This window comes from Oncorhynchus gorbuscha, linkage group LG10 (genome assembly GCF_021184085.1).
Source record: "Oncorhynchus gorbuscha isolate QuinsamMale2020 ecotype Even-year linkage group LG10, OgorEven_v1.0, whole genome shotgun sequence".
In the NCBI taxonomy this organism is placed as follows: Eukaryota; Metazoa; Chordata; class Actinopteri; order Salmoniformes; family Salmonidae; genus Oncorhynchus; species Oncorhynchus gorbuscha.
The window spans coordinates 30,996,924-31,024,216 of record NC_060182.1 but is presented as its reverse complement, the minus strand read 5'-3'; the positions used below and the strand labels follow the sequence as shown (position 1 = coordinate 31,024,216).

General features: G+C 42.9%; 1 protein-coding gene across 4 annotated transcripts in view; it reads right to left on the bottom strand.

The window, feature by feature from the left end:
* LOC124045862 (signal peptide, CUB and EGF-like domain-containing protein 3) overlaps positions 1-26,906 on the bottom strand; it is a 131,773-nt gene extending 104,867 nt beyond the window's left edge. For 2 of the 4 annotated variants that reach the window (XM_046365601.1, XM_046365604.1), the window contains exons 1-2: positions 26,473-26,906; positions 2,877-2,999 (exon numbers count right to left, since the gene is read on the bottom strand). In XM_046365601.1, the coding sequence (XP_046221557.1) occupies positions 2,877-2,999; positions 26,473-26,578 (229 nt within the window). In that variant the 5' untranslated portion in view covers positions 26,579-26,906. The remainder of the gene's footprint in view (positions 1-2,876; positions 3,000-26,472) is intronic. The other 2 variants (XM_046365603.1, XM_046365605.1) reach the window with 1 other exon arrangement.
* Between the last annotated feature and the right edge of the window lie 387 nt (positions 26,907-27,293).

Sequence of the window (27,293 nt, the reverse complement as noted above, 5' to 3'; positions counted from 1 at the left end):
GTATTATAATCCTGTCTCTGTATCATTGTTTATTTATCTCCTCTTTCTGTCAGCAGGACTCCAAGGACCTCTATTAGCAGAGTAAAAACACTGTCTGTCTTTACGTATACAGGTTTCTATATTCCCATCGAATTCTAATGTTGAATACAGAATGCTCAACCTTAGTGTTACTGTATGGGTACACCTGCAGAGACATAGGCAAAAACATACAGTATAATTAAGCAATAAGGCCTGAAGGGGAGTGGTATATGGCCAATATACCACGGCTAAGGGCAGTTCTTATGCACGACGCATCACAGAGTGCCTGGACACAGCCCTTAGCCGTTGTATACTGGCCATATATCACAAACCCCCGTGGTGCCTTTCCCCTAATATAAACTGGTTACCAACGTAATTAGAGCAGTAAATACATTTTTAAAAATATCATACCAGTGGTATACGGCCTCAGCATTCAGGGCTCGAACCAACGAGTTTATCAAATGCAGTGCAGTATATCCAAGCATCACCTTCAGGATGCTCTGGGCTGTGTGTGTGGGTGCACCTGGCCTATGTGTAGTGTGAGTATATGAGAGTGTGTGTATGAGAAACAGAGAAAAGGAGCGTCTGGCATGTGAGGGAGTCAGTCATTAAAATCATATTGTTTCCGCATCATTACGATCATAATGAGGCCTCTGCTGATGTCCTTCTGTAGCTCAGTTGGTAGAGCATGGCGCTTGTAACGCCAGGGTAGTGGGTTCGATCCCCGGGACCACCCATACGTAGAATGTATGCACACATGACTGTAAGTCGCTTTGGATAAAAGCGTCTGCTAAATGGCATATATTATTATTATTATATTTAATCCCTTTACCGTATGAGGGAAAACATTGCCTTTCGCCTCCAAGACAGACTCCTCATCCAGTTCCTGACGTGGGATGTAGAGTAGCTGATAGACAGACATATCAGATAGCTGGACAGGGTGCTCCATTTTGAGTTAGGACTCTACACACACACTCACACATACTACACCGACTCTCCAACACACACATACACACACACACACACTCGTACACTACATACGCTCACAAACACAAAAAACACACACACATGCATACTGATGCCACACACACACACACACACACATATAAACACTTTCACATCTTGATTGCCTAGTCACTTTTACAACCGACCTACATGCACATACTACCTCAACTACCTGAAGTACCTCGTACCCCTGCACATTGACGTGGTACTGGTACTCCTTGTGTATAGCCTTGTTAATGTTATTTTATTGAGTTACTTGTTTAAAAAACAATGTGCTAAAGTTTCTTACTTTTTAACTCTGCATTGTTTGAAAAGGGCTTGTAAAGTAGGCATTTCACGGTAAAGTCTACACCTGTTGTATTCAGCGCACGTGACAAATACTTTTGATCTGATTTGAGTAATCCTCTAGTGTGTACGGTTTCAGAATGAACTGAAAAGCAACGCAGGAAGAGTATATTTGTACAGCTATCCTAATATCTCCATTTCCACACTTCTTCTTCCACAATCACAAGGCAAATGTTATGATAGCAAAGGCTGTAATTCCACCTCAGCATATACAAGCGGCTGAACCCATTGGCCCATGTTTTGCCAGGGTTTAAAGGTGTTTGTTTCGGTAACACCAGATCTACACCACTACAGTATCACATCTGCTGCACTGCTTGCACCGCTTTTGAATGCATTTGAAACGTACACTTGTTCAATTTGATCAGGTTTGTTGCCCTTAGCAGAAAACAGCAGTTTTGTTTTTGCATTGCCTTCTACCTTCTATGATTTATTTACCACAGCCAGAATAGGAGACATTGCAGCTCATGGCCATCAACTATACTTCCAGTATGGTGTTTATCGGCCTTGAGGAGTCTATGCAGACATACTGCTGATGAAGAGAGAGAGGCGCAGACTCTTTCAGGTATCAGAGCTCTACTCTCTCCTCAAATTTTCAAGTGGGCACTTTTTTTATTTTATTTTTATTAAGGCAAACAGCCATGAAAAACACAATCAAATAAATTCTAGAATAATCTTAGGAGTGGGTGGGGGGGGTTGACATTGTGAAATATGTTTTTGCAGTAATACTAATAAAAACGTGGGGAAAGAATGATCCAGAGGCTTTGAACACTCCCTACTACAAAAACAGGGTTGTGTCTGACAGGCTATAGACAGTCACGGGCAGCCCTGGGCTGTGGAAACATCCCTGACTTCTTGGCAGACAGAATCCTCTGATTGCTTTTTCATCCCACTATCTTAACTCTCTTCTCTAACATGTGCACGAAATGTAGAGCTTCATTTAATCTTTGACACAAAAGAGCAGTCGGCTGCACCTGTCTTTTTCTCTCTGTCCTTTTACGCAACATGTCGATCCTCTCTCTTCAGGCGAGTCCGGGGTTTAAAGGTGGAATCTGCATTAGGGGAAAAGGCGCCACTGTCCGCCCCCAGCACTTTTGTTATTGTTTTTGTGTTGTTGACGAAACAGAGGTGAGGTGCTTCAAGCAGTGTGGTAAAAACAAAATGCGCTACATATTCTACTGTTCTATTGGGAACTGCAATGATGTCAGAGGGGAAAACCGTGTTGGTGTGTGTGTGTGTGTGTGTGTGTGTGTGTGTGTGTGTGTGTGTGTGTGTGTGTGTGTGTGTGTGTGTGTGTGTGTGTGTGTGTGTGTGTGTGTGTGTGTGTGTGTGTGTGTGTGTGTGTGTGTGTGTGTGTGTGTGTGTGTGTGTGTGTGTGTGTGTGTGTGTGTGTGTGTGTGTGTGTGTGTGTGTGTGTGTGTGTGTGTGTGTGTGTGTGTGTGTGTGTGTGTGTGTGTGTGTGTGTGTGTGTGTGTGTGTGTGGGTGTGGGTGTGTGTGTGTGACACCTTACCTTCGCAATGCTTGCCATCCCCCTTGTAGCCTGACTTGCAGATACATTTGTATGACTTGAGTGTATTCTGGCAGATGGCATCGATGCTGCAGTTGTCAATTTGCTCTGCACACTCGTCCACATCTGACAGAGAGGGAGAGATGGAGGGAACAATGACATCTAAGGACAATAACTACAAACAATGTTTCATATCTCCAAGTGGCGAATGTACTGTACATTAGGGGAGGAGGGTCAATCATCCATCTGACAAGGTATTCACTATAGGATGTTTACTGTGGATACACAACCCCTGTAAAGTACCTGTTCAGACAGACGGGCCACCATGAGAATACAAGCAGTCACACTTGATAAAGACAAAACAACTCAGCTCAGTAAACCCTGCTACACTGTGGTATGTTTGACAGCTTAATAGTTCTCCGAAACCCTTGTACAAATAAACAGTTAATTCATGCGTTTTTGAAGAACCGATTGCTTCATAACAATAAACAAGTAGTTGAGTAATTACTATAACGTGTAAATAAACAGTCTATCATTGATTGACCTGTGATGAACCTCTCTTTGACTGGCTGCTGGCTTGGACAATCTGTACCTCTGATACACAGGTCAAGAAATGGAGTAAAAAGAAAATGTTTTCATTTGGATGGTAGGATAGATAGTCCTCTGCCATGGTCATGGACCAGATTTAGACGGAAGGATGAAGTCCAAAAATGTATAATCAGGAAAAATAGGATATTAGTTTGAGATCAATTTCAATATTTTATGAATAAAGGATCGTGTAAAAAAATCCCAATCTTTGATCAAATATTTGCATAAAAGTGAAATGATGGGCTTGATTAAAACAGGGAACTGGGGAGTGAAGTGGGGGCAGAGTGGGTTCTATGGTTCCCTCTTCTCTAATCACACCTGATCCCGGTTAACCAGCCCAGGTGTTTGGGATTACCCCCACTCGCAGGGGGGAAAATCTTAACAAGGTTTACACAGCTTCCAATATCGACCCTTATCACAAGTCCTCTCGCTGCAGGGGCCCGGAGGACTGATCCCAGGGGTACGCGGCCTGCAATCTGAGACCTGTTAGTTTAGCATCTACCTTGGGAGCCATAGGCCATCACTTCCATGGACCTGACCAGAGAGGACAATGACATTAAAAACCCATGCTGTTCTTTGGAGAGGTCAGGACTCAATAATCCTTGGAGAAGCTTTTCTTTTTTTCCTATCCAAGGGAAGTCTGTAGGGCCAACTACACACACGTTTGACCTTTTGAGGTTGAATTAGAAAATCATGTTTTCATCTGGCTCTATTTAATCTGTATCACAGAGGTTCAGCGTTTACATATTGAAATGTAAAGGCCTCTGCGTCAGTGGAGACTGCATTCATGGTAGACGCTGCATATGTCGGCTCAATCGGGAATCTCTCAGTCTCACACAAGCATTTGCAATACCAGAAGTCCCAAAGTAGTTAATTTCTCCATATTGATTTAAATGAAGTGGTAACAATGGGAATCCTCAGGGATAGAAACACAAGCGGGATCTTTTGTCTTCACTGATTATCCTCGAGGATGAATAGGACAACGTTCCTTTGGTCATGGGGCAAGCGACATTCCACAGAAAAACAGATTCATCTTTTAGTCAGGTTAACGGATTCTAAGGCTCCATGGTGATTAATATTCATTAAAAACTACAACTAAAGAATCTCACATGTCCACTTTAGCCTACATTAATGCTCCTATCCAGGTCATCAACTCCAGATCATTTACAATTAACTGTTTGGAAGAGGTGCACTTGGTTTTACTGCTAAATATTGCCTTTCACAGAAACATTGTTGTAAAAAATATCGAGTTACGGCTCAGACAAGATGCAATACAACACTTTACACAAGATAAACTGTGGCATTATGCTTTGAAAACTCAAGCATTTATTTAAGACCTGCAAATGATTGAAACGTATTCCTGGATAAAGAATAGGTGTTTTCTCACCTTCTCCAGTTTCTTTGACTTTATAAACCATAACAATGGTTGTATAATACTATCAAAATCCAAATCTAGAACACAACTTCACTGAGCAGTGGCACTGTTCTCAATGTTACAGCCAGTGCCAGCAGAGATCAACCTCCTCAGCCGTAGATGTAACAGCAGACCCAACCATCACAAGCAAGCACTTCCCTCACAACGCACAAGAGTATGTAAGGAACTAACTTTTAAGCCAAGCCTACACAAACTAATCTTTTGACTACATTGGCTGAAGCCAAGCTCAACATTTCAACAAGCACTGCCATACTTTATACAGCCTTGTATATTTCCCCAGATCTGGACAACAACATTCACTAACACTGAACCTCCCTCTCGTTAACACTAAAGAACAGAGCAAAGCTCAGTGTTCGCTGTGTAAGACCAAGGCTCTCCAACTTCAACATCTCTGCAATGCACATGATACGCTACAATTATATAGCATTATATAGGAGAGTGCTTTCAGTTTGATAAACCCCTATAACTAATTCATTTCTAACTAGCATGGACCGAGCACAACTCTGCTAGTGCTGAGTGTTCTTGAAGACGTCAGCAATGTGTGTCCCCTCATTAGCCAAACGATGGAGGGGAAAGTGGGTAATTATGCACTTTGTCTTTAAGAAATCATTCTGAACTTTGAGAAGAGCTTAATCAAGAACTTTTCATGAGCTGTCAGCTTAGGTCAGGGAACAAAAATATAAAATTGAGTAAGATATTTCTTTCTTTAATCTCTTGAGTTCATCTCTCGTTTACAGAAACTGACATTTTTTTAAACGGCTCACAAAGTGAGTCACTCACTCAAACTTCAGGAGTAGTTCAATAAAGTGGCCCGTTGAACAAAATAGAGTCTTGGCCATGTAAAAAGAACACGTCAGATGTCGTGTTGGTGGTTTAAATAAAAAGGCCCCCGTCTGGGGAATGGGGTGCATTCCCTCCAACACATGCACAACAAAAGCTGAAAATATGCTGGATCTGTTACAAATAGAAAAGGCCTTTGCTGTAAAAATAAACATGTCAGAATCAATAGGTCCTACGGTACAGTCCCGAGGACATTCCTCTGAACACTTCAGAGACAAAGTTGCTGAATGTGTTCAGCAACGCTGCCCTCCTAATTGACTCACGCAACACATGAAAAGCTTTGCTTTTTCAGGCCGTATGTGTGTGCGCCTTTTCTTCTTTGGCACTGATGTATCACAGTTGTTGGGAACAAGTTTAGGCAGCAGAGGTTGAACGGCGTGGTTTGAGACAGGGATGAATAAACTAAGTCAAAACAACCAAAACGATCAAACGTGGCTGTAGTTCTGTGCATGTAGACGTGAAGTTTCGAGTTTAGGAGCTCAGAATGACATACTGTATGTAATGTAATGTACGCTAGTTACCCTTTCTGCTCAACGCTTTGGTTGAACCCACGGTTGGATGTCCTAGGAAGAAGTAGGTCAGTGCACTTTGTCTGAGTAGTAGCCCTGTAACGGGGCACATCATTCAAAGTCTCTTTCCTTCATAACTGGGCCGGGATAGTTGGCTGCTCTTAATACCACATTAAGTGAAATAAGAGCATGTCATGCACTAAGCCCTGGTTTATCAAACCCAAATCGAAAAGAGCTGCTGTGTCTCCAGGGTTTTTCTATCGTCAGCCTGTACGACGCTGTGACAGCGCATGCTCTATTCTTATCTAAAGTTCCGGAGGGGGGAAAGCTCATTTATATAATCAAGTTGATTAGCACCTTGGTTTAACAAAGACTTGCAGACAAATGTGGTGCCATCCTCAGCATCATAGTACTCAGATATAAGTAAAATATTTGTTTCTGATATTGAGAGAAGAACAACCGTACAACTCTCTGAGTCCACTGCTGTGCATCCATGTTCCAATACACCCCCCACATGCGAGCCAGAGAGGCTGCTAGGCCAGGGCTGTTGGCCATGGAGGTGAGACGTTGACAGACCCTGCTGAAAGAAAAACAACATAGACCAGCTTAAATTTCAAGTTGGTCCTTGCTGGTCAGTGCTGATTGGATGATGGTCAAGCTGGTCTGACCAGCATGGGGGTTCCCAAACTTTTTCACTCGAGGCCCGCCTTCCAGCATTGGGGAACATCACGCCCCCCCCCCCCTGCACACAGCAAAAGGCTGGTCACCATTGTTCAAAGTACACCGAAGGCTAGTCATGACTAGCCTATGCTGGTCTATGCAGATTTTTTCAGTGGCGGGGTACTTTTTCCTTCTTATTTATGGGCAGGTCCAAGGATAAGCGGTGTATTTAGCTGGGCCGGTCGGGAATAGGACTGAGGGGAGAGTGAGTGTGTGGGAGACTTGCTGGACCCAAGGTGTACAGTTCAAACACAGGGCAATGTTTACTTTGTGTGTTGAGACCCTCACTGTTTGCTCAAGCCCCCCCAGACCGCCCCCTGCCCTGTCCCGGCCCATCCCTCTTCCTCCCCCTACCACAGAAAAAGAGTGAATAACGCTGGGACACCCTATAGGGTAGACCAGAACAGAACGCATTGCTAGGACTAAGGCAGTGGTAACCAAAGTTGGGGTCGCGACCTGGAACTGTAACATTTCAGAACAAAAAGAGTACAGATTATTGTATGGGACAATATACAAATGTTTTTGATAAATATCATTAGAAAAATACAATTTCATTGAGTAAATATTTTATTGGTGTCTTTTCACTGTGATAAGATATGAAAATGTAATTAATTTAAGGCTATTTGTATATGTACAAATCTTTAAAAAATGGGGTCCCCAGAAATTCTAGTGGAATAAATGGGGTCCCAGTGGAAAAAGTTTGAATACCACTGGACTAAGACAAACAGAACAGTGATGTGGCCAGGTCAGGGTTGTTGTGGCTCATCAATGCTAAACTAAATAGATTTGTATCAGTCCAACAGGAATGTCAAGAGTCTGAGACAGAAATGAGTAATCCCAAATCCAGACAAGAATGCAGATCATTTTTGAGTCATACAGTTATAGACTAACAGTCATAATAGTTTGAGATAAACTTACAATAAACAGGATGGCCAGTCCATCATCGCTCTTAACAACAACAAAATAATATCAGTGGCTGTATTGATGGCGCTTCGGGGGCCAGCACCATCAGTACATCAACAAGACCTCTGAGCTGCACTAGCAGTTGACCCTTGACCCCTGATGAGAGAGGAGGAGAAGAAGCAGGGGTCAGGTCTACAAAAAGCTGCTAGCCTTGCCTTCCTTCATGGAGCTAGGCAGCGGAAGTGGAGGGTGAAGAGGAGGGGAGGGTGTGTGTGAGCCATGGCAGAATGTCACAGCCCCTCACAACACACAGCTCATAGCATTTCACAGCACACAGCTCATAGCAGTTCACAGCACACAGTTCATAGCAGCACACAGTGCACGTCTCATGGGTTATTAGGTCGACTAGGGCAGGAGATTGGTGGTCCAAAAAAGGGTTTGATGAAATGCAGACGTCAACATTAGTGCAAATTTTAGCATCCTCCCCTTGCCCCCACCCAAATCCTCCCCCTGCCCCCACCCAAATCCTCCCCCTGCCCCCACCCAAATCCTCCCCCTGCCCCCACCCAAAACCTCCCCAGCTAATGAAGGGACACACTGTTTGACGTTCTGCAAAGCTTTTAAACGTTGTGAATAAAAATATAAACTGCTTCCATTTGGGCTATTTACACTCATCCTTCACACACTCTAAATGTTTAGGAATCATGACCACTGACTTCATCCTGGGCTTCTAAAAACAATGACACCAACTTCAAACCTGGCTGGACCCCTCCCTAGCTGGGTCCACCGACCATGCAGCGAGAGTCTACTGTAGATGGATCTTACTGTATGGTATAAAAACCAAATGGAACAAAACAGAAAGAACAAAACAAATTGTTCAAAATGTAAAGTAAATAAGAGCTGCAGAAGCAACTATAAAGTTATGATTCAGTGACAGTTACGGTAAATCTTGTATACCACAGTCAATAACACCTAGCACTGTGTGTAGGTGGTAGTTGCTGATACATTAGCACTCTGTGTAGGTGGTAGTTGCTGATACATTAGCACTCTGTGTAGGTGGTAGTTGCTGATACATTAGCACTCTGTGTAGGTGGTAGTTGCTGATACATTAGCACTCTGTGTAGGTGGTAGTTGCTGATACATTAGCACTCTGTGTAGGTGGTAGTTGCTGATACATTAGCACTCTGTGTAGGTGGTAGTTGCTGATACATTAGCACTGTGTGTAGGTGGTAGTTGCTGATACATTAGCACTGTGTGTAGGTGGTAGTTGCTGATACATTAGCACTCTGTGTAGGTGGTAGTTGCTGATACATTAGCACTCTGTGTAGGTGGTAGTTGCTGATACATTAGCACTCTGTGTAGGTGGTAGTTGCTGATACATTAGCACTCTGTGTAGGTGGTAGTTGCTGATACATTAGCACTCTGTGTAGGTGGTAGTTGCTGATACATTAGCACTCTGTGTAGGTGGTAGTTGCTGATACATTAGCACTCTGTGTAGGTGGTAGTTGCTGATACATTAGCACTCTGTGTAGGTGGTAGTTGCTGATACATTAGCACTCTGTGTAGGTGGTAGTTGCTGATACATTAGCACTCTGTGTAGGTGGTAGTTGCTGATACATTAGCACTCTGTGTAGGTGGTAGTTGCTGATACATTAGCACTCTGTGTAGGTGGTAGTTGCTGATACATTAGCACTCTGTGTAGGTGGTAGTTGCTGATACATTAGCACTCTGTGTAGGTGGTAGTTGCTGATACATTAGCACTCTGTGTAGGTGGTAGTTGCTGATACATTAGCACTCTGTGTAGGTGGTAGTTGCTGATACATTAGCACTGTGTGTAGGTGGTAGTTGCTGATACATTAGCACTCTGTGTAGGTGGTAGTTGCTGATACATTAGCACTGTGTGTAGGTGGTAGTTGCTGATACATTTGAAATCACCACCTCTGTAGGTAGATTTTATTTTTTGAAACCTTTTATAAATAGAATCCACGTTGGATCTTCAGGTGAGATAGTTGTGAGTACGATAATTGTAAGCGCTGTATGAGAGGTTGTGAGACAATGGGCTGTGGGAGGTTGTGTAAGTCCCCTTCATAACATTAGCTAAAACCCCAAGAGCACAAAATCAAATAACAGCAGAAGGGCTTTTATGAAGATTTCAAATGTAAGCTTTTCTATAACAGAGATGCAGTGACAATCGAATCATGGGACCTGGATGAGTCAGAGAGTGAGTAGGTACCATAGAAATAGAATCTCATCCTTTGGTACTGTAGGGAGATTATGTGAGCAAATTTTCCAGATCCCACCTCTTCCTCCTTAACCAGCAGCATCCCACTGATGGCATGCTTCTGAAGCTAACCAGGGTTGGTCCTGGATCGGAGACCAGATGCTGCTGGAAGTATTGTTGGATGGCCAGTAGGAGGCCCTCTTTTCCTCTGATTTAAAACAAATATCCGAATGACCCAGGGATGTGATTGGGGACATGACCCTGTGTAGGGGGATGTTAAACGGGTGTCCTGACTCTCTGTGGTCACTAAAGATCCCATGGCACTTATCGTAAGAGTAGGGGTGTTAACCCCGGTGTCCTGGCTAAATTGCCAATCTGCTCTTCATACCATCACGGTCACCTAATCTTCCCCAGTTTACAATTGGCTCAATCATTCCCCTCCTGTCCCCTATAACTATTCCCCAGGTTGTTGCTGTAAATGAGAATGTGTTCTCAGTCAACTTACCTGGTAAAATAAGGATAAAATAAAAAAAATCAACATCTGGCTTAGGAAGTATCTTCCAACTGTAACCCTAGAAGAGTAGAGTAGAGTAGAGAAGAGTACTCCCCTGGCCAGGTCTCATCTGACAGTAGAGCTTTCCTTCTTGTCTCACTTCAAACAGTAGGACAGGTGCTCATCTCTAGCTACAATTCTACTGGGTCCACAGTAGACAGTAAATTAGGCTGTGTAGCAGGGTTGGGGTCAATTCTTAATTGAGTTGAGCATTTGTCTTTAATTCCAATTCAAATCTTGAATTTGAATGGAATTGGCCACACCCGTAGGAAGTAGAATTTGAAATAAATTTGAACTAAAGAATGTAGAATTTAAGTCAGTGAAATTCTTTGAAATTCAAATGGATAATTGATTCCATAAATCATTATGCATATGTATCACGTTCTGACCTTTATATCCTTTGTTTTGTCTTTATTTTGTATTGTCAGGGGTGAGTTGGAGTGGGCAGTCTATGTGTGTTTTTCTATCTTGGGGTTTCTGTTTCGGCCTAGTATGGTTCTCAATCAGAGGCAGGTGTCGTTAGTTATCTCTGATTGAGAAACATACTTAGGTAGCCTGGGTTTCACTTTTGAGTTGTGGGTGTTTGTTGCCACATAGGACTGTTTTGTTTTCGTTCACGTTTATTGTTTTGTATTTCATAGTGTTCAGTTTATATCTTAAAATAAACGTTATGGACACTTACCACGCTGCGCATTGGTCCTCCGATCCTACTCGCTTCTCCTCCTCCTCAGGAGGAGGAATGCAGTTACAATATGTTTATTTTGGTCATCATGTATGGTTACCAACAATCTAAATTCTAAAACGATGAAGTATAGTGGTCTGGAAATATTGTTATCATTTTCTAGGTTGTTTATAATGATTAATGATTGTTACACTTAATTATTAAACAAACAATACATATCTCAGAATGTAATAGATCAAACACTCAGAGGGCACAGAACAACCTAACATCTCCTGACAGGTGGCCGGTGCTTTTGGCAAAATATTTGCCAAAGGAATGAGACTCATATGTTTTTCTCAGTTGAATGTCAATGAATTGGTATGAATTCAATTCTACTTCCTTTTTCCTTCTACTTCCTGTGGGGTGTGGCCAATTCAAATGTTAATTTCAATTAATGGTTTGAATTGAATTGAATTCCAAAATAACCCCAAGATGATGCTCACAAGGCAGCATGTTGACTCATCACTTGGATGTTACATTGTGACATGCAGGGCAACTCAAGCTCATGTTAAGGGCTGCAGGTACTGGTTAAGAGCATTGATCCTGTAAACAAAAGGTTGCTGGTTTGAATTCTTGAATCCGACTAAGTGACGAATCTGTCGATATGTCCTTAAGCAAGGCATTTAACCCTAATTACTCCTGGCTGTCGCTCTGGATAACAGTGCCTGCTTAATGACTACAATGTAAATGTAAATGTTATACTAGAACAGTATAGCTCTGTGAGTGCATTAATGCCTGGGAGTGCATTAATGTGTGCCTCTCAACGGAAGAACTAAGTCGGAATAGATATAATGTCCTTGCTCAGCATGTGTTGCTTAGAGACATCAGTGCTTGGAGATGCATTGAGAGAACATTCTATTTTTACATCTTTGAATGAGAAACTACCCTATAGCTTCAGCTCAACCTTTCTGGACAATGCTCTGTCACTTTGATGGGCTGCATCCGCATGTGCTGCACCATGCTGTGCCTATAGAATTAGGATGAATGTTTGTGCCATGGGTGGCCATACTGGTCTATGACTCATAGACCCTTCTATACTGCGGAAAACACGTCTTACAGTAATTCATTGACCCATGACAATCTCATTCAGAAAGGCCAGAGTGGAATATTTTTTGTCCATTCTTTGCCACTGCATATATTCCTAGAATATCAGCTGTGCTAGACATTCTGGACCCTCTCTTCTAAAATTATCCTCTACCATTATTGCAACCCCTATTACCAGTCTGTTCAACCTCTCTTTCGTATCGCCCGAGATCCCTAAAGATTGGAAAGCTGCCGCGGTCATCCCCCTCTTCAAAGGGGGTGACATTCTAGACCCAAACTGTTATAGACCTACTGTATATCCATCCTGCCCTGCCTTTCTAAAGTCTTCGAAAGCCAAGTCAATAAACAGATCACTGACCATTTCGAATCCCACCATACCTTCTCTGCTGTGCAATACGGTTTCCGAGCCGGTCACGGGTGCACCTCAGCCACGCTCAAGGTACTAAACGACATCGTAACCTCCATCGATAAAAGACAGTACTGTGCAGCCGTCTTCATCAACCTGGCCAAGGCTTTCGAATATGTCGATCACGTATTCTTATCGGCAGACTCAACAGCCTTGGATTCTCAAATGACTGCTTCGCCTGGTTCACCAACGACTTCTCAGACAGAGTTCAGTGTGTCAAATCGGAGGGCCTGTTGTCTGGACCTCTGGCCGTCTATATGCGGGTACCACAGGGTTCAATTCTCGGGCCGACTCTGTTCTCTGCATATATCAACGATGTCGCTCTTGCTGTGGGTGATTCCCTGATCCACCTCTACGCAGACGACACCATTCTGTATACATCTGGCCCTTCTTTGGACACTGTGTTAACAAACCTCCAAACGAGCTTCAATGCCATTCAACACTCCTTCCGTGGCCTCCAACTGATCTTAAACGCCAGTAAAACTAAACGCATGCTTTTCAACCATTCGCTGCCCGCACCCGCCCGCTCGACTAGCATCACTACTTAGAATATGTGGACAACTACCAATACCGAGGTGTCTGACTGACTAGACTCATATTAAACATCTCCAATCCAAAATTAAATCTAGAATTGGCTTCCTATTTTGCAACCAAGCCTCCTACACTCACACCGCCAAACATACCCTCGTAAAACTGATTATCCTACCAATCCTCGACTTTGGCGATGTCATCTACAAAATAGCCTCCAACACTCTACTCTGCAAACTGGATGCAGTCTTTCATAGTGCCATCCGTTTTGTCACCAAAGCCCCACACACCACCCACCACTGCGACCTGTATGCTCTCGTCGGCTGGCCCTAGCTACATATTCGTCACCAGACTCACTGGCTCCAGGTTATCTATAGGTTTTTGCTAGGTAAAGCTCCACCTTATCTCAGTTCACTGGTCACGATAACAACACCCACCCGTAGCACGCGCTCCAGCAGGAATATCTCACTGGTCATCCCCAAAGCCAACACCTCCTTTGGCCGCCTTTCCTTACAGTTCTCTGATGCCAATGACTGGAACGTATTTCAAAAATCGCTAAAGCTGGAGACTTCAATTTCCCTCACTAACTTTAAACATCAGCTATCTGAGCAGCTAACCGATCGCTGCAGCTGTACATAGCCCATCTGTAAATAGCCCATCCAATCTACCTACCTCATCCCCATATTGTTTTTATTTACTTTTCTGCTCTTTTGCACACCAGTATTTCTACTTGCGCATCATCATCTGGACATCTATCACTCCAGTGTTAATTTGCTTTATTGTAATTACTTCGCTACTATGGCCTATTTATTGCCTTACCTCCTCATGCCATTTGCACACACTGTACATAGACTTTTTTTTCTATTGTGTTATTGACTGTACGCTTGTTTATTCCATGTGTAACTCTGTGTTGTTGTTTGTGTAACACTGCTTTGCTTTATCTTTGCCAGGTCGCAGTTGTAAATAAGAACGTGTTCTCAACTAGCCTACCTGGTTAAATAAAAAAAATAAAAAATATTGCATACATATTTCCTAGAATTTCGCATACATGATAACAATGCATCCAACTTGAAGGATACAAGTAATGCATTCAGGTTTAAGCACCGTTTCTTCAATCGTGGCATATGTCCTCAACTTACAAACTCTTCATGTTTTCATGGCCTCTAGCTCTATAACATTTCATTTTATATACAAGGAGGGTGGTACTTAATGCTGTTATATACCTTATTATTTATAAAGCCAGAGCTAAATGACATGACACTCTCTGTGCACACAGCAATTACATTCATTGGCGGCTGCTTTAGCAAGATACAGCACCTACTATAAAGAGGGAAACATAGCAATTACAGCAGAAGTGTTAGTCCGATATTTTTAGCTGCTTCCTGTGAAACTATGAGGCATAAAGTGAATGGCTCTCTGTGTGTGAGTGAGATGCAGAGTAGAGCATGGCAGCTCTTATCTGAAATATACAGCTCACGGAGGTAATAGCAGAGGAGTGAAATACTTGTTCTAATGGCATCATAAGTGTCATTAGAGACAAACACTATATGAAAAAAATGTTAATTTTGACATGTTACATTCATTAGATATCTCTGTTTCACAAGAAGTGAATTTCACTGGGAGACAGTCCATCTGGCTTCTCATATTAGAACTCCAACACACTTCAAACTACTAAGGATAAAATAAAAGGTCAATAGAAAAATGGCAATCTTAGATTAGTATATGGAAGATATTGGTTGCCAAACGTCTGGCACCTCCTAACGTCTGGTAGTGCAACGTCTGGCACCTCCTAACAAGATTATGCTCTTACCGGATCGAAGTCAAACAAAAAGCATGTTATCACATCTAGACTTCTAGTTATAGGTTTTATACACTGAGTGTACAAAACGTTAGGAACATCTTCCTAATATTGAGTTGCACCCCCTTTTGGCCTCAGAACAGCCTCAATTCGTTGGGGCCATGGACTCTACAAGGTGTCGAAAGCGTTCCACAGGGATACTGGCCCATGTTGACTCCAATGCTTCCCACAGTTGTGTCAAGTTGGCTGGAGGTCTTTTGGGTGGTGGACCCTTTTTGATACACACGGGAAACAGTTTAGCGTGAAAAATCCAGCAGCGTTGCAGTTCTTGACACACTCAAACTGGTGCGCCTGGCACCTACCCCCATACCCTGTGTTCAAAGGCATTTAAATCTTTGTCTTGCCCATTCACCCTCTGAATGGCACACATACAATCCATCTATCAATTGTCTCAAGGCTCAAAAATCGTTCTTTAACCTGTCTCCTCCCCTTCATCTATACTGACTGAAGTGGATTTAACAGGTGACATCAATAAGAGATCACAGCTTTCACCTGGTCAGTCTATGTCATGGAAAGAGTAGGTGTTTCTAATGTTTTGTACACTCAGTGTATATCAAGTGTTAACATTCTGGGGTACCTTTCTACAATCATCCTCAATTTTAGAAGATCACAGCTTTTCCTATGACTCCTCTCACCAATTGTCCTGAGCGATTAGTGCTTTTCTAGGTCGGTTTGGTTTTGGTTATATATATTTTCTTAAAGCAGTTTTCAATTTCGGTTTCAATCAATTTTTTAAGCATTAAATGCATTATGAAACAATAGCATAAAAATAATTTTGGGCTTTTTGAAATTCCAAAGCCAAAAATAGTGAACTTTCAATTACCAAAATATTGAAAATATTCCATTGTCTCTGTCAGGTCCACAATGGATAGACATTACTATGAAATAATACAATATTTCAGTTCTGTATATGACTTAGTTTTTATATGATGACTTTTTCTTTTTAATTCCTTAAGGTCATCATCTCATCTCTGCTCAGGCAGTAGCAGTCAAACAGCCAGACAACGTTCCCTCTGTACTTCCCATACTGCTCTCTCTGTAGTCATCCTATTTAACTAGCCTAGCTGCAGAGCTGTCTGACCAAATCCTTTTCTACTTCTTCAAAGAAGACAAGGCATACTTTCACAAACTGTCTCTATCCCTCTCTCTCGACATTGTGTTGTGTACATTCCTCTCTCATGCGGTCTATGCGGTCTGTGTGTATCTAACCTTACGTAGCAGGCGTAAAAGTGTATCCCTCTTTGCTAGAGAGAGGAATTATAAAATTTCTGCACTGAACTAGGTTGAATATTTGCTTAATGAAAACTACAACTCCCTTCAGCACAGTGTCCCACATAGTTCTTGAGTTGATTTCTCCAGGGAATGATTTGATTTCTCTTTAGAGAAACAGCGTTGGGGTCACACAAAAAACATTAAAGTAATTGAACCGACATTGGTCAATTAGTTGTTTAATAACCCCGCCAAAAAAGAAATGTTGGTTAATCGCTCAGCACTACTCAACAAGGTAGTATCTGTTTCATCAGTGACATCACCCCGGTCATTTCAGCCCCAAAAAGCTTCAGCTAAACCCCATGTACCTCACCAAATAAATTAGTTTTTTTTGTTTGAAACATTCCTTGATGTGTTGGGTTTTTCCATTACTAAGCAGAATAAGAGCATTTCCTTTCATTTACAGCAGTCCCCAAAGCTGGCTCTAGCCTCAAGGAATGTAAACACAAGCAGTCTGTAAACAAGGCTCTTTCTGGCCCCCAACCCCCCTCCAACAACACTGACTGACTGACCATCACAGACCAGTCTACAGACGTCCCTCACTGACCCAAAAACTCAAAAAGAGGTGCAGTTGTATTATTAGGCCAGGCCAAAGGGGTCTCATGAGGGAATGGTGTGAGGAGGAGGAGGAGGAACGGTCTGGGACAATGGCAGCTAGGCTCTCCTCTCTTCTCCTCTCCACTCAAACCATGTTGAGTCTCAGCAGTGGAGAAAACAGAGAACTAAAGCAGACAATCCCACAGAGTAGACACTTACTTTTGGTCCTGGATCACACCATTGCCAATCAGTGAGTCATGGAACAGAAAAACAAATGGTGGGATTAATGATTTGAGAGCAGCCCCAGCTGTCGACTCCTAACGGGGGATGGACAGGCCGGCCCTCCAGTGCCTTGGAAGCTCTCCCCTGTCCATGCTGGAGCTCTCAGCACTTTGAGAGGGAGTTGTAGAGTGTCTCGGGTTCAGTGTACCATCAACTCTGCTATCAGACGTCCCACCGAAGCGCAAAGGAAATGTATTACAAGCCTCATTTGGAGCACACTGTTTACATTACGGCCCAATAAATAAATGGGCTTCTAAGAGCTAGGGGTCTCAGTCTGGGAGCGTGTGGAGGAACAGCCTGAGTCTGGCCTCATTGTTTGGACTCAAGTGTGTCTTCATGTATGTGTTGTGTGTAATCTTGTCAGTTAATGTTGGTGTTTTCATGTGTTTGTCTATGTGTGTAGGAAGGGAAAGGTCAAATATCATGTAGGTTTTCTGAGAGTATGAGACATCATTGGTCCAAGATTTCAGTCTGTTTCAAGAGGAGATTCACTCCTCCTATCCTGTCCATGTGGAAGCTACCTCCTCTGTTAGCATTAAGACCATCTAATTGAGACTACGAGTGCTGGAACGCTGGCCACTGCGGGGTTTATCTGCTGGGTGCTGATATAGAGGTTTCTCTGCTCCAGGGGAGAAGAAAAGGTGCCATGACAGAGTTAAGAGGCCTGTAAAAAAAATACTGATTGCTTCCCCTGTGCACTGGGCAGGTACGTATGATGTCTGCAGCCATAGGCAGGTTCTGAATGCCCCATGACGACCCAAACCTGCAGACTCAATAGGACATGTCAAAACAATGCTTAGTTACTAAAGCAGGAGCCAGAAATTCCACTACTTCAGTCAAACCCCCAAATCAACTCCAGAAGGCTTTTCAAAAATTAAAGCTAAATAACTTTAGATGAATATTTATTTTTCAGAGCACCATATTCTGCAGTATAATTCAACCCGTGTCTGACAGCGCTGTCGAATGGAAAACCGTTTTCTCTGGCTACCACAAGCATTGGTTTTATTAAACAATCTATAGTGTAACAAACACTTTCAAGCAAACAGAGCCTGTGTTTTTCTTGAACTCAACACAACAAAATATTTTACCCAGAGGATCAGACTAATAAAACTCCCCACCACCCAGGCCAGACCCATCACCCAGGCCAGACCCATCACCCAGGCCAGACCCACCACCCAGGCCAGACCCACCACCCAGGCCAGACCCATCACCCAGGCCAGACCCACCACCCAGGCCAGACCCATCACCCAGGCCAGACCCATCACCCAGGCCAGACCCACCACCCAGGCCAGACCCATCACCCAGGCCAGACCCATCAACCAGGCCAGACCCATCACCCAGGCCAGACCCACCACCCAGGCCAGACCCATCACCCAGGCCAGACCCATCACCCAGGCCAGACCCACCACCCAGGCCAGACCCATCAACCAGGCCAGACCCATCACCCAGGCCAGACCCACCACCCAGGCCAGACCCACCACCCAGGCCAGACCCACCACCCAGGCCAGATCTATTAATTTGCCACAAACGCTTCGGACATGAACTCTTTAGTAACCAAGAGTGGATCCGTTACAGAGAAAGAATAGGGATGCCTTACACTATTTTCCTTGGCCTGAATCTGAATCTTTGAAACACTACTGGCAAAATAATATGTATTGATTTTAAATTCCAGTAGCCAGGATACAAGTGAGTGACTGACCAGTACTGGCGCTACAGAACTGCTCTGGCCTGTACCAGACATCCCAGCTTTTACACATGGCTGTAAACATGCATGATAACTGGCTGACTATGTGTATCTCTACCATGCTCTGACTGCAGTATACCCCTCTAGAACCTCTGTCAAACAGCAACTTAGAAACAATAACACCATAGGCAATAAACATAGAAAAGTGATTCCATATGAAAACAGGGCAAAAAAATACCATGATTTGGGGGATTTTCACATTCCTTTAGAGGAAGGATTGTTGACATATATTTGAATCTAAAAGTATAATTGAGAAATAATATATCAAAGTTGGCTTATTTAGGACATTTTGACTCCCTAACGTTTCATCTTTCGGTGCTACAAAGCAACAATCTCAATCTGGAACTTTGATATGCCCGAAGAGTATATTATGTTCAACTATATATTGAAGAAATTGATCAATCAAAAAAAAAAAGTTTTTCAATATTCATTTAAAAAAAATCAATATTCATACATTTATTTATTATTATTATTATTTTTTAAATTCAAATTCTACTCATCTTACACAACATATGGTGAAGCTTCATATGGCACCAATTTTATCTTTGTAGCACCTACATTTGAAACATTTAGGACTCTTAAAGGAGTGCTGGGTAAGGCCAAAATGTCATAAATATGCTAATGTTGATTAATTATTTCTCAATTATGCTTTTAGATACAGCTGTTAAATATATGTCAACAATCCTTCCTGGTTTCATATGGAATTACTCAATATAAGATTGTGTTCAGTTAGTGGCATGCATACCTCTTCACTTATTCATTAAGAATAAATAGGCCAATCTATACCCCTGAATACTGAAAACTTTCTCATTACTATACACCAGGCACTATACTGTAAGGCAGTCAAGTGGGGAAAGCACATTTCCTGTAAATACACTTAGTGGGTAAATACAGTATATCAAAATGCAAATTAAACTAGTATCAGGTCTATGCTTGTCTTAACCTCATCACCTTAAAGATCAAAGCTATTTTCACTATTCATTAAGTATTGTTGTTTTGGACGGAACTGTCATCAATGGTTTCAACTACTCAACTGCACTGCAAAGATTATGATCTCCCTCCCTTCACACAACTGCTCTGTAACAACATGTACAGGGGTATTGGGGCACCACTTCTCAGGCAGGTCGTATCGGAGTATCCATTCTCTGGGTGGGAAAGCACGGCTTAATTGTTTGTCTGCTCTACACTCATGAAGATCAATGACCCTGACAGACTTCCACGGGCACGGTGATGTATAGATTAACAAGAAGAAAAGGACAGTATCTCAAGAGAACATCTATTCAACCTCAATTCAACCATGTGACCTGGAGCTATATTGAGTAAATAATAAAGACAAAGTGTTCTGTGTGTCAAATCCATATGCCAAAACCCCTGAGTTGGCAAACAGAAAGGAACTTTTGCATCAGTATGATTTAAGGCACATATCCACCCTGTGAGTAGACAACAGTCATGTAATAGCACAACAAATACCACTGCTGTCTAGAGCAATGCATGAAGCACAGAAACAGCACCTAACAGAGTGAATGTGATGAGAAAAGTGTGTCGAAGTGTTGTCACAATACGATTGGGAAGTGGCGAGAAAGGACTGGCCATGGTCCACGATGATCACATTCACAGAGAACAGAATGCTGTCTCCACAAGAGCTGCATTCTTCTTCTGTGGTGTTCTTAGGGTGGTCTAAGCTCAGAAAGATGAGCAGGAAGAAAATATGTTTGCAGATCTCTTCATGTGGCTTCATATGTGGTTACCAGGAACCATTACTAATAGATCACAAGAGATGTCGGTATTTGACATCTTCATTAATTGTACAGCTTTGACTTTCACAGGTAAATGCCTGCAACCTTTGCTGAAAAAAAGCAAAGCAAACCTATCAACATCTCGATCTTCCACAACAGCGAATGTATGACGAATGGACAGGTTTAAATATTTTAAACCAGAGGACAACAAAGTGAGGAATAGGATCCCCATTTACAAGAGTTTGTGGATGCCTTTAACACACACAGACATAGCCTATGACAGACTGTGGATGCCTTTAACACACACAGACATAGCCTATGACAGACGGTGGATGCCTTTAACACACACAGACATAGCCTATGACAGACGGTGGATGCCTTTAACACACACAGACATAGCCTATGACAGACAGTGGATGCCTTTAACACACACAGACATAGCCTATGACAGACAGTGGATGCCTTTAACACACACAGACATAGCCTATGACAGACGGTGGATGCCTTTAACACACACAGACAGACGGTGGAGCCTATGACAGACAGACAGTGGATGCCTTTAACACACACAGACATAGCCTATGACAGACGGTGGATGCCTTTAACACACACAGACATAGCCTATGACAGACGGTGGATGCCTTTAACACACACAGACATAGCCTATGACAGACAGTGGATGCCTTTAACACACACAGACATAGCCTATGACAGACAGTGGATGCCTTTAACACACACAGACATAGCCTATGACAGACGGTGGATGCCTTTAACACACACAGACATAGCCTATGACAGACTGTGGATGCCTTTAACACACACAGACATAGCCTATGACAGACAGTGGATGCCTTTAACACACACAGACATAGCCTATGACAGACAGTGGATGCCTTTAACACACACAGACATAGCCTATGACAGACAGTGGATGCCTTTAACACACACAGACATAGCCTATGACAGACAGTGGATGCCTTTAACACACACAGACATAGCCTATGACAGACAGTGGATGCCTTTAACACACACAGACATAGCCTATGACAGACGGTGGATGCCTTTAACACACACAGACATAGCATAGCCTATGACAGACGGTGGATGCCTTTAACACACACAGACATAGCCTATGACAGACTGTGGATGCCTTTAACACACACAGACATAGCCTATGACAGACGGTGGATGCCTTTAACACACACAGACATAGCATAGCCTATGACAGACGGTGGATGCCTTTAACACACACAGACATAGCCTATGACAGACAGTGGATGCCTTTAACACACACAGACATAGCCTATGACAGACGGTGGAACAAGACATGGCTACTTCATTAAGTATAAAGGAAAGAAAAAGAAGACAAAGCAAACAAAGAAGAGGAGCGAGAAAAATAAAAGGTGGGGGGGGCCTCTGGCCTTCCTTCCATCCCCTTCTTTGTGGAAGATACACCACTTCTAGGTAGGCCTCCCTCCCTCGGGCCTCATTTTGCTGAGTCGTTCCCTCCAGGATAGGGCTGGTTGGTTCCCACATTGTGGCCAGCCCAGGGCTCACGGCTGAGGGCTGCTACCCCTGTCTACCAGAGAGACCCCCAGGTAACACCAGCAGAGGTTACAACCAACAAAGTCCCCGCTCTGCACCGCACCACAGCATGTCAGAACCTCACCAACAGTTGCCTTGGCACTGTATTAGATAGCCAGGAGCCTTCGACTTGAGCTCAGCTCAGTCTCAGTGATTAGCCTTGTCGTCCAAGGCCCTTCACTCTTTCCCTTTTTTCTCTCTCTCTCTCTCTCTCTCTCGCTCTCAGCCTGCCCCTCTAATCTATCCAATTTCCCTTCTTCATCTCCCTCTTTTTCTACCTCTTCTTCACCACATCCTCCGCATCACTCCTTTGTTCCATTTCTCTTTTTAGATGAGATAACGATTGATGGCCTGGCCTGAAGGCAGACCTGTAATTAAGCTGACATTGATGAAGGACATAGAGGCTTGTCGCCAACATCTGTGTTAAATAAATATTAAGCTGACAAATTGTGCTTATTTTTTTCAGCATCTCTCTCTCTCTCTCTCTCTCTCTCTGTCTCTCTCTCTCTCTCTCTCTCTCTCTCTGTCTCTCTCTCTCTCTCTCTCTCTCTCTCTGTCTCTCTCTCTCTCTCTCTCTCTCTGTCTCTCTCTCTGTCTCTCTCTCTGTCTCTCTCTCTCTCTGTCTCTCTCTCTCTCTGTCTAAATGTCTAAATATAAAAAGCCAAAATATTAAAATATTACTAACTGCACATTATTCTTAGTTTTAAGATTTCTGTTTCACAGGGTCCATTCTCATTACTGCATTTTTATTTTTCAATCCACTGCATTAAATATTACTCTCAACAACCAGGGTCCATCAAAAAGATATGTCCATGAACATGAACAGCACATGATCACTATCAGGCCATGCTTAGTTTGGCACATACTACACTACACAGTTTGGCACATACTACACTACACAGTTTGGCACATACTACACTAACACATTTCCACCTGCGCTTCAGACTTCTCATGTCAAAAAGCTTAAGACTGTGGTGTGCCATATCTTATCAATGGTAGACTGACAGACACACATTTTCTAGAACCAATGCCAGGCTATGATGGTGGTGCTGCTTGTCACCTAGGCTCCAAACAGGTGCATGCCATTACTTAGTGACAACACTGTTCTGGTAACATTCCACAAAATAAGGGAGTGTGTAATCGATGTTGTGGAAAATTAAGTGAGGAAAAAGTCGTTCTAATTGCAAAATGTAAATATTGGGCTTTCCCACAAGTGGGGGCAGACCACCCAGGATGCAAGATAGTCACTCCCCCTCCCCCTCCTCCTTCACTCCTTGCCTATCTTTTTGTGTCTCTCCGTGTGTGAAACATCACCAAAAACAATCAAAGCTGCTGAGGCTTGCCCACACACACTGTGCTGTGCTCTGTCTCTTGCATATATACAGTGCATTTGGAAAGTATTCAGACCCCTTGACTTTTACACATTTTGTTACGTTACAGCTTTATTCTAAAAATGGATTCAATTGTTTTTTCCCCTCATCAATCTACATACAATACCCCATCATGACAAAACAAAAACAGGTTTTTAGAAATGTTTGCAAATGTATTAAAAATAAAAAAGTGAAATATCATATTTACATAAGTATTCAGACCCTTTACTAAGTACTTTGTTGAAGCAGCTTTGACAACAATTACAGCCTCAAGTCTTCTTGGGTATGATGTACAAGCTTAGCACACTTGTATTTGGGGAGTTTCTCCAATTCTTCTCTGCAGATTCTCTCAAGCTCTGTCAGGTCGGATGGGGAGTGTCGCTGCACAGCTATTTTCAGGTCTCTCCAGAGATGTTCGATCGGGTTCAAGTCTGGGCTCTGGCTTGTCCCGAAGCCTCTCATGCGTTGTCTTGGCTGTGTGCTTAGTGTCATTGTCCTTTTGGAAGGTCAACCTTCAGGTCCTGAGCGCTCTGGAGCAGGTTTTCATCAAGGATCTCTCTGTACTTTGCTCCGTTCATCTTTCCCTCGATCCTGACTATTCATCCAGTCCCTACCGCTGAAAAACATCCCCACAGCATGTTGCTGCCACCACCATGCTTCACCATAGGGATGGTGCCAGGTTTCCTCCAGATGTGACACTTTTCATTCAGAACAAATAGTTCAATCTTGGTTTCATCAGACCAGAGAATCTTGTTTCTCATGGTCTGAGAGTCCTTTTCGTGCCTTTTGGCAAACTCCAAGCGGGCTGTCATGTGCCTTTTACTGAGGAATGGCTTTCTTACGGCCACTTTACCATAAAGACCTGATTTATCGAGTGCTGCAGAGATGGTTGTCCTTCTGGAAGGTTGTCCTATCTCCACAGAGGAACTCTGGAGCTATGTCAGAGTGACTATTGGGTTCATGGTCACCTCCCTGACCAAGGACCACCTCCCCCGATTGCTCAGTTTGGTCGGGAGGCCAGCTCTTGGAAGAGTGGTTCCAAACTTTTAAAATGATGGAGGCCACTGTGTTCTTGGGGACATTCAATGCTGCAGCATTTGTTTTGATGCACCTCCCCAGACCTGTGCCTCGACACAATCCTGTCTCGGAACTCTATGGACAATTCCTTCAACCTCACGGCTTGATTTTTGCTCTGACATGCACTGTCAACTGTGGGACCTTATATAGACAGGTCTGTGCCTTTTCAAATCATGTCCAATCAATTGAATTTACCACAGGTCGACTCCAATCAAGTTGTAGAAACATCTCAAGGAAGATCAATGAAGCAGGATGCACCAGAGCTCAATTTCAAGTCTCATAGCAAAGGGTCTGAATACTAATGTAAACAAGGTATTTCAGTTTTTATTTGTAATACATTTAAAAAAAGATCTAAACCTGTTTTTGCCTCGTCATTATGGGGTATTGTGTGCAGATTGAAGAGGAAAATGTTGTATTTAATCCATTTGATAATAATGATGTAACGTAACATAATGTTGCTACAGACTCACATAAACATATTGTCCTTATTATCGTTATTTTTTCAAGAGAGAAACAGGCAGAATAGGGGAAGGAAGGAGTACATGGATAAGGAAACGGCACCCAGGCAGCAACATATTCCCAGTCCTTTTAATGTATGAACGGATGACTTTTATTACTGCAAGTAAAACGCTGCCCAATGACATGCATCATGCATGCCAAATTTTCATTGGCTTTTCAATGCCCTAATTCTGATAACCATCGTCATAATTTGGAGTCTGAACACATCGATGCGGATTCAGAGTTGTATCACCTTAAACTCTTCAAGCCCGGTGTGTGATAAATCAGAAAGGAACCAAACCGGGTGCAGTATTGTAGCCGAGCTCAGTGGAGGCTTTGAGGGAGCCCTGTCGCTCCCTGTCGCTCCCTGTCGCTCCCTGTGAGTGTTACACAGTAGTGTCAAATACCTCATGATGCTCTTTCTTTCATGAACCACTACTCTGCTCATGAAGTTCACAACAAACCTGTTCTGTTCACACTGTTGTTGTTGTTGCGGTTTGAAGTGTCCCCAGTTATTCTTCATGGTGAGAGAATGGGAGTGTCAGGGGGATTTAGACATTTATTAACAGTTTTAAATCAGACCTATAAAACAGGTTCATTTGACAATGTTGTGCCAAAGTCTCAGAAAAGTGCAGCGGTAGATTAACCATTGTGGAGAGACAAATATAGTCTGGGCATGCAGTGTGAGAATAATTGAGTACTGTAGTTGGTGAAATTCCCAGTATACTTTATATCTCTGAACAGCATTGACAAATGCCAGTGCAAAAACAATATTTAAACAGAGTGGAGTTTTCCTTGGTAGAACTTAGAATACACTTTTTTTTTTGCATTTGCCTACTAAAATAGTTCTAAATGTTCTTCACCAGTGTGCCTCTTATTTGAAATTATAACCTTTATATCATTTTGAGCAGGATTAATGAGCCATACTTATTTATTTTATGTTGAAGTTATTGGTGTGTGTGTGTGTAATCTTTAACGTGTGTAATCTTTAACGGCTATCTCATGTGTAACTTAATTAGAAATTGGTCAGGTATAAGCATACATATTCACCATGCACTGCAAATTGAGGTAGTGATATCTGCACTAAATCACCATAGCATAGGCTAGGGTTAGGCTACTACGCTCCAGAAAAATAAAGCTTGAAGGAATAAAGGTATTTTTGATGGGAAAACGTACCTTGAGTGGATTTGCTTCCTGAAGCGCGAGCTGGCTGTTGGACAAAGGCGACCAGACAGAAACCGACTAATCCAATGCTCGCGCGCATTATAACGTGCATATGCATAGCTACTTGATACTGTAGTTAGACTGTTGTAGTTATTAAACACCTAGCTAGATTGCAACGCTCAACACGCGCAATCGGACGGTCTTTTTTTAAAGTGTTGGTCCACCTTTAAAAATATAATGTGGGACTCTGAAGTCCTTTCCTTTATGTCTGCTTATTCTGTTTCAAGTGATCGGGTTTTGCGAAATGTCCGACAATGTGCAGCAATACTGAAGCGGTGTTCTGTGATCATGTTCTACCCTGGCCAATTTCAATATAAGAGAGAGGGAGAGAGAAGGTTGAGAGAGATGGAGCGGAGCAGAGCGGAGAGGAGAAGGGGGAGGAGAGATTACGATCCGCGCATTGCTCCTGCTCTCCCTCACGCGCTCTCTCTCTCTTTCTCCAACTACTTGCAAGGATTTCTTATTCTGCAGGAATTTACAATCAGCTGCTGGTTGGACCGTAGTCGGGGTTGCCATGGAGACGGCTTCCGCGGTTGAGAGGTCAGACTCGGGGACCATGTGCAAACAATGGACTGCGCGCCACACCACCACCATCAAGTAGACCAGTTTTCTCATTCATTGACAAGGGAAATGAGCGTTGCGCGAGGGAAAAAATACTCCAAACGTCCAAGAGACAGATACAGTGATTCACAAATAAAGGAGTGCAGTTGATACTGTAGCACCCCATTCACATTGCACAGGTTGTAGCCACTGTACAATAAATCGTAGGTTCA